An 8,578-nucleotide genomic window follows, 5' to 3' on the forward strand; every position below is an offset into this window, starting at 1 on the left:
CTTTTCTGGTGATAAAGGGAGATTTGGGAGAAGAGTCGCCATGATTGTTTTCCCCAAGAATTTAATTTACAGCCAGTTTTTTCCTATCCGAATGATACTTTCAAATACACCCAGTGATAAGAAGCAACATCTGTTTTCCCTTCAATAGTACAAGAAGGCTCGGCATGGGGCTGAGTGTACACAGTCCATGTGAATCTATTGTTATTCTCATTTCTTTTTGTCCCTGTGCCTGGTCCATTTGCCATGTACCATCCGGCAAACAGCTGACACATCCTAGCTATTATGGACCCCGGCCTAATTGTGAGGTCTTAAAAGCTCTGCCATGTTTGCCTTCTAGGATGAATCAGAAGCCTCTACACACAGACCACCACTCTCATTTTGCACTTTTAGAGTAGCAGGCTATTGTGCCAGAGGGTTGCTTGACATTAAAAATACAGTCAGAGTGAAGAGGCAGCGGTTTCCCCCTCCCCCCTTCTTTGCCTGGAATGTTTTTGTTTTCCTTAGTAATAAAGCATGCAAGTACTTACAGAATAACTATTGGTAGACATTATTTTAGCTCCGAAGCGGAAATTGGCAAATTTTAGATGCACCGGTGGAGCTCTGAGCTGGCACCATTAGTGTAGGGGGACGGGAAAGATGACGTGGTTGTCCATTCCAGCCCTCCACCACTTTGACACTGTGTGAGGGGACCCTACCGGGACCGTGTTAACAGACCACTCTATTCAGATGTCTGCTTTGTGCCCTCACAGCCCTCTTGGAACAGAGATCACGATGACACGGCATCTACCCGCTCAGGAGGAACCCCGGGCCCTTCCAGCGGGGGCCACACATCACACAGTGGGGATAACAGCAGTGAGCAAGGTAGGAGAGCTGTTCTTGTTCTCTTGCTACTTGTGTCATTTTTCAGGGTTGAAAAATTAGAAATGTCTGGTGAGGGACTCTTCATACAGGTTTTCCTAGAACTCTTTATTACAGTTTTTCCTATAAACCCCGTGTAATATGAGAACGGCTCATCTTATTTTATTCCTCTCGACCCCCTTCTTCTTTCTCTGCCAGACCAGCTGCCTAGCTGCCTGTCACCTGGCCACCTCCATAAAACAGGGTCAGTGAATGGACGGAGAGCAGAGAAGTAGATTAGACATTCGAATGTGTGGAAATAGTATGCCACTAATTCCCTGCTCTACAAATAAAAAAGTGTTATTATTACTTACCCTTAGAGGCTTTTCAAGAGATCACGAAGAAACACCCACTAGGATTCCAACTGAACAATGTCTTAAGATGCCTAGAAGGCAGTGGGCCTTTTAGAAACCCATGCCGGGCTTCCCTCTTCACTGGGTTGAAGCCATTTTTCTGGATTTACTCATTTGAATCTCTTAAGTGCTTGGCTTCGTGGCAAAGTCACACTAAAGGGAATTAGGATGAAATGGCAAGAATCCAGATCAATTTCATTTGTGTGGTTCTTGGAATGCACACAGCTGTATGTGTATTTGGGTGTCCATGGATGTGCATGTCTGACTATAACAGGTAGCAGATAAAGTTTAAACAGAAAGTTAAGCTTCAGCAGTAAGGTGAATGAGGATTTAGATGTCTTGTACTGCTTTTGATGAGAACTACTGCAGGGTATTTTGTGTTCAATTCATGCAACCGAAGAGAGTATTCTCTCTCTGAATATAAAAAGATGGCTTTATTGAAGTTGACTGAGCCCGCAGTAGGTACATACTTTAAAATCCGGTTTTATGATCATGTTTCACTGGAGTGCTGTTTCCGAACAGAAGAATTTTGTTTTCTAACCGAACTGGGCTATACCAATTAAAACTGCAAAGTCTACAATGAATTGAACATGATTAATTTGACAACAGAAAAGTTCTTTTTTGGCGGGAGGGGTGGCAGATGTATGCTATTTGGACTGGGAATAACTTCTACACGTAGAATTTTAAGTATTTGAGATATTTTATTGTTCAGAGAAAAGTTGCTGATTTCATCACAACTGTAAGTCTAGCAAAAATGGAGCCTGGAAGAGTAAACTGGTTCAGAGCTGAGGCAGAAACTGGTAACCTCTGACCTCTGCCTTTTACTGGAAAACGATATGCAGCATAAATCCACGGGGCCTACTTCCTTTCAAGTGTGCGTATGTCTATGTTGTGGTGTTGCTGTTCACAGCACTATAGCTAAGATGAGGTCAGCATTTCCATATGAAGCCCTACTTTCAGAATTCAGCTCGCACCAAGGGTTTTCAGAAGGGTGTAGATGGACTCTCGATTCTTTTTCCTGTACTCCAGAGTTGCTACATGGGGCCGTAGCCTAGTGTTTTGTTTGTTTGTTTTTCTTTTTCACGTCTTGCTTTTTAAGGCTCCCGTCAGGAGGGTCGTTTGGCTGCTACTTTGAAGGCTTGTAAACTGCTGAAATGCATTTGTTTAAAATGGAAACATGAGTTTTCTTAAACATCATCTGATAAAAGGACTTTCAGAGGGCAAATGCCCCACCCCAGTTCTTCCCCTCTGACCTGTCGGAACAAGGAATCAGGAATTTCTCAGGTTCCTTTCTCCTTCAACACGTGTTCTCTAAAGGCCAATTTAATAGTGAATGTGACTGTAAGCCGTATACCCTTCACATTACCAGGGTTTTCCACTTACATCGTTCCTCCTTCTGTTTTTTCATATAAGACCACCACCTCATTTTTCTTTTTAAAAGCATTTTCATATACATAGTCTCATTGGAATGACCTCAGTTGAACCTGCCTAAAACAACTGTGGTGGCGGATAGAACAGGTCTAGCCCCATTTGACAGAGGAGGGACAGAAGCTGTGGATGAGCTGAGCGATTTGTGGAAGCCCTGGTGCAGCAACAGGCCTAAAATTTCAGGCCTGCCCCTCCCGCCCCACCCGCCCCTCCCCGCACTGCCCTCTCCTGGGCAGTGCGATTTCTTCCCTGCTAAACGCGGAACGATGCCTGGAAGTGTCGCTGTAACAACTGCGGTGCATTTCCATGCCAACCACAACGCTTCTCAACTCTCTTTTTCATCCCTGGGACCTGTGGAGCGGGGTCTTTGTGCAGCCTTCGGATTAGCTGTGCACAGTGGCTTTTCCGTGTTCTCCTGTCTGCCTTTTCTGGCAGCCATGGATGTGTAAACTGTGCCAGCAATTGGCCTGTAGTGCATGTGTCCTAAATAGTTATTTACACAGTTTGAGTCCATTTTAGTCAACTGGGTAAATAACAGCCCTCTTCAAAAGATTTATAAATCCATAAATATGTCTTTATACATACCCAATAGACAGAAATAACTCAATCTGTCCAGAACATATCCAAAGAGGTGTTTCCCTCACAGACGGGAGTAATACATATTTTAAAACTTTCTCTGCTGTATTATTTGTACCACATTTCTTTTCTCCTCATTCCTTTGCAATGTTTGCCCCTTCATTATGGCACCCAGGGTACAAAAAAAAGAAATCCCCTAGGCTTTGGTCCTCTGTTAAATAACCTTGTCTGTGGTACGAGGTGGGCATGTAACAGGCTCTGTCCTGTTCTTCTGGACTTTCAAAGTAAAGCAAAGAAAATCGGTCATCCAGGAAGTTTGTAATGTTCTGACAGATTTCAAGATACAGTAACAGTTCCTAGCTAGAGTTCCAGCAATCGGGGGGATTTTTGAGCGTCTGACGAGTTGCCAAATGAGTGGCTCTTGGGGTTGATAGAGTAGCTTGAGTCCACATTTTTTACCTAAGCATAAAAAAGTAAAGTACAAAATCCAACCCTGGGCATTCTGAAGGGCATATATGTGAAGTATGTAATAGGAAAATGTGAAAGATATTATTATTCAGGGATTTGATGTTTATTCATGATTTACATAATATATCTCTCCCGCAACTCAAATTATTTATCATGGCAACTCTTCTTATGGCATCTACATTCATTTCATAGGAACACTTGTGGCCCCCTGCAGGAAATCGATTCTTTAATAGCAAAAGCGCCTTTAAATGGGCATTTAAAAGGAAGGCCTAACCTCTGTGTTTGGTTGGGGACTCTGCTGCTGCGGCCGGGACATTGATTTTGTCTACTTTTTAACTTCCTCAAAGCACTTGCAAAGATATGAGATTGGATTCTTATTTTCTCACTGTCAATGATTTGCTATTTTCCCATTTCAGAAGAGAGAAAAGTAAAGCTCAGAAATACTGAAGTGAGTCACCGTGAGAGTCACCTCCGGATCTTGGTCTCTTGCCTTTGTAACTACTTTAGGATGGGGTGTTTTCAGGACCCCCAAGCAGAGTCTCATAAGATGAGGTGCACATTGGCAGATACTGTTCTCTTTCATGTGTCTTTTTTTATCCTACTGTGTGTGGCTGCCCTACTGACCATAATCAGGGTCTATTGTAGGAAGCGTGTAGTCTGGACAGGAGAACACCAAGCAAATCTGGTGCCTTTCCCCACCGGATTGTACTCCTCCCCAGGAGGGCTGCCACGGACACTGTATAACCCATGAGCAGCCTTAGCTGTGCTTGACCACATTTTGAGTTTGGGCACGTCTCTGTTTTGGGTTGAAAGTCAAGAGAGACGAATACATGATAGTAATAAAATAATAAAATAACGTATTACGGGCTGTCAGTCAGTGTAGGTATTTCATCCGTCACTTTGTAGAGGAGGTCACAGAGGTTCAGAGAGGCTGAGAGACTTACCCAAAGTCACATACTGGTTGGTGGTACAGTAGGGACTTGAACCCATACCGTCTGACTCCAAAGCCCAAGCTTCTATTCGATGTGATACTGGAGTGTGACTAAGAATGGGAAACAGATCACTCGAGGGCCATTCTTTCTGTTATCGATTCAGGGACTCTTCCCCCAGTGTCTGCACTGGGCCTGGCACTCCGCTCTGTAACAGTGACAGAGCTGTGAATAAAACAGAATCAGCATTAGCCTCAAGGGGGTTCTACTCTGCCGGGGACTGAGAATCCAGTTTTGTGTGCTGAGTAGAATGATGATCGAGCTATTTACAGAGAAGCAAGATGATTGATATGATTAATTTGTATTATGTATTAAGAGCCTCTACCATTTCACTCATTCTGAAATTTATTGAATTGAGAAGAGGAGCCTACAAAACAAGTAAAGACATTTCTCTTGCAGAACGTTTCCCACTTCAAGCTCATCTCGTTTTCCTCTTTTGTGAGGAAACAGAAAGTCTTATTTCTACATAGAAATTTGATGTGAAACATTTCAGCCCTAAAGGACTTGACTTGGTCTCTAGAACTTCTAAAACGCACTTATGAACTTCTTTGAGGGCCAGGACTCAGATCAACAATAGTATCTTTGCTCCCACTAAAAAAACAAAACAAACAAACAAAAAAAAGCAAAACCAGCATGTTTCTGTAAAGAGGAACAATTGAAAAGCACTGCTATTTCTTTATAATAAAATGTATCAGTAGCGGTCAGTGCCTCCCACTGTCCCCTCCCCTCCACGCCAGCTTTTGTAGGAGTTCAGGCAACCTATAGGCAGAAGGCAATTCCATTTATTATTGAAGGGAATCTCGAGGCGGTCGTTTCAGACCTGTGAAGCCAGCAGGCAGAGCAGGGTGAGAGGGAGCGGGGGTGTGAGGCAGGGAGACGGATGTAGGGAAGGGCCGCATTTTGTTCCAGATGACTAAGCAACGATTTATATACCCGCTCGTCTTTTTACATGAAGAAGAAAAGTAATAACAGCCCAAACCCAGGCATTTGAAACAGTCAGCTGTCTGATGAATAATGGGATAGGTGGGAAGGAGCTCTCTGATTGGATGTCTTAATGAGCAATTTCGCACAGAGTTTGGGCTGCTGTTCCCCTTGACCTTTGCCCTTTATTGACCAAACTGACACTTCATTTTTCACATACTTCCAATTATGTCTCGGCTTAAGTGTTGCCCTCCCTCCTTTATTTCTTTCCTATGGACAACTTGAGAGTAGTTGAGGCCACGGAAGATATTTTAATTTGAAAAACTACCGTAACAACTCAGGTTTAGGATACAATCTGTAATCCGCAGTTTTTCGGATGAAGACACAAAGTGAATACTGCTTGTTTTGAAACAGTTTTCTGTCTTTCTTTTTTTTTTTTAATCTCAACTTATTTTAAAAACAAAATGTTTATAATAACCTAAGAACCCTGAAAAGGAAGAAAAATGTTTAAAAAGTAGGATTTTTTTTTTTTTCCTTTCATCTGTCTGTTGGTCAGAGTGACTTGAATGATTTTAGATCTGTTCACACTTACCTCTTAAGCCTTGTTCTTCTCCGGGAACTTCTTATATTTCAATGGCACTAGAATGCATGTTGAAAAATATGCTTTGGTGAGAAGAGAAAAGGAAAATATAATTGTGACCACAGGCCTTAGCCCTTGAGCCACTGCAGCCCTGTGTGGTACTTGAGTTACATTTAATGTTGTATTCAAATTAAAGTGTGGTCTTTGCTTGCAGTGGCAGGCAGAATAGGAAAATGATTTCCTGATGGGAAAAGTCAGGTGTAAAAAAGAAAGGGGAAGTCATTACACGCTGCAAATCCATGTTATCCAAAGGTCCATATTATTAACTTATCAAACACGTTGAATTAGATGTATGGACAGAGAATTGTTTTCCCAAGAACACCCCATACTCTAGTCACCTTACCTTTTATTGACTCATTAAATGTGAGTAACCGTTTTCTGTTCTCCATTTGCTTGACTTCTAGCATCATGAAAGCAGATCGTCTTAAAACAAAGAAAAGTAACTTCATCATCTAAAAGTCATAACTGTTTATTTAGGGGCATGAACTTGGCCATGAGTGTTTTCACAGAAAGTGCGTCTTCTCACTATTAGGCTGCATCAGTAGTAAACCTGGTCATTGCTTTTCATCTTAAACAACTGAAAAATTCATTTGAAATTATTTACTCCCAAATAGATTTCCCTCTAACACAGAAGCATTTGTCTCAAGTAGATGAAATGTTACCTACTTTATTATGTAGCCCTCTGGCATATCCATCGCATATTTTTACTATAATATGGTAATAAAAGAATGTAAAAGGCAGACAAAGGTTCTATCTTTTTCTGTAAGGTGACCTCTGTTACCAAGTAACTGCTTTACTTATGAGCTTATTAAAAACTCAAAAAATGAGCTTTTCATACTTCACGGGCATTGATGTGAAAATGAGCTGTCCTGTGAGTGGTTTTCTTGATCATTTTTAGAACAATTGATTAGCCAAAGAGCTCTGTCATTAGTTGACATTGACTGATAGCAATTTGTCACGAGCTCTGAAGGTCAGCTAGACAGTTGGAGTTTCAGCCTGCTTTTGATTGACCTTTACAGAGTCCATCCTCATGTGACTGGGTTTGAATGGGTCTGACCCTCGATTGGAAAAGGCAGGGTATTAGTCAGCAGGATCATTTCGTATATTTTCTGTTGATTGCTCATTTTTATTTATGTGTGAACTCAAGGTCTGGATAGCTTATCACATTTTGTACTCTAGTTTTTGAAACTTAAGAGGTGTGATACTTGTTAAGTATGGCCTTAAAACCACAATTCTGTTTTCCCTCTGGTTTGCAATGTTACGGTGGACTTGGTATGTGATGTAGACTTTGCTGCCGACACTTGCCGTTGTCACCTGTGCAGATACTGGGATTTTGTTGCCTGTGATGGGTTGGAATTTTGTTCTTGCTGTGATTGTTTCTTAAGAGATACCAACTCCAGTGTGGCTTGTAGGACTTCTGAAATTATACACCAGTTCTCTGACTTTCCTAGAATTAATGGCATCGGTCTCTCAAGAATCCCGTGATAGTTTAAAAAATGAGTGGTAAAGAATTCTATGAATAATGATGTTATGTCAGTTCATCAGGAAGTCCTACAGCCAGAAGGTATGAAAACTTTTTAGAGAGGTATCTTCTCTTCAGTTTCACTCAGTCTGCTGTAAATTAGAGAAAGCTTTTCTGGCTATAACAACATTGGCGTTTCACCGAGAGTGGGATATATTTTCTATTGTAGTGGACCTGGAGGTTAATGATTCATAATGCTTAGTTCTTTCTTTCCAAGACAGTTAAGTATTTTTCAAAAGCACATCTCGTGTAGAAGAATATATTGCACACTCTTATTAATAACATGCATTTTACTGCCTTATGTAAATAATAAAAATGGTGACCTGAGCTTTAAAAACCCAGATCCTACTGTGTAATTATTTAATTCAGTTTCCAAATAAGGCCTTTTTTTTCTCTTATTCTCTCTCACCTTCCCTTCTTCTCTTGATTCTGCATTGGGTTTTAAACTATAAGCAATAACTTGTTTTTCAGGTCCATCCTCCTAGACATTCCAGGGCCACCGCACAGCTGAAACATGTGTTTCAGTTTCTACCCAAGAAAATAAACCAGGAGAGGATCCATTGTCCCCAGTGGGGGATTCTTCACAGGGTGTCGTTCTTGGCAAGGCAGAAGTGAGGAAGTTAATTTGAGGGAAGCATCCATTTAATACAGCCCAAGGAGTTAAAAAGAGTTTAGAATTATAATCACTTCTGCAGATGAGCCAAAATATGATCACAAGTTGTACTTAAGGAGGGAAATATAAATGTATGCATTCTAGTCAAGTCATCAGAAATGGATTAAGCAC

At 41.4% G+C, this 8,578-nt stretch overlaps 1 protein-coding gene across 1 annotated transcript in view; it reads left to right on the top strand.

The window, feature by feature from the left end:
- MEIS1 (Meis homeobox 1) overlaps positions 1-8,578 on the top strand; it is a 136,195-nt gene that overhangs the window by 27,645 nt on the left and 99,972 nt on the right. The window contains exon 7 of the mRNA XM_082672620.1: positions 750-861. Within this exon, the coding sequence (XP_082528746.1) occupies positions 750-861 (112 nt within the window). The remainder of the gene's footprint in view (positions 1-749; positions 862-8,578) is intronic.

The sequence above is a fragment of the Grampus griseus genome (assembly GCF_964374135.1).
Source record: "Grampus griseus genome assembly, chromosome: 15".
In the NCBI taxonomy this organism is placed as follows: domain Eukaryota; kingdom Metazoa; phylum Chordata; class Mammalia; order Artiodactyla; family Delphinidae; genus Grampus; species Grampus griseus.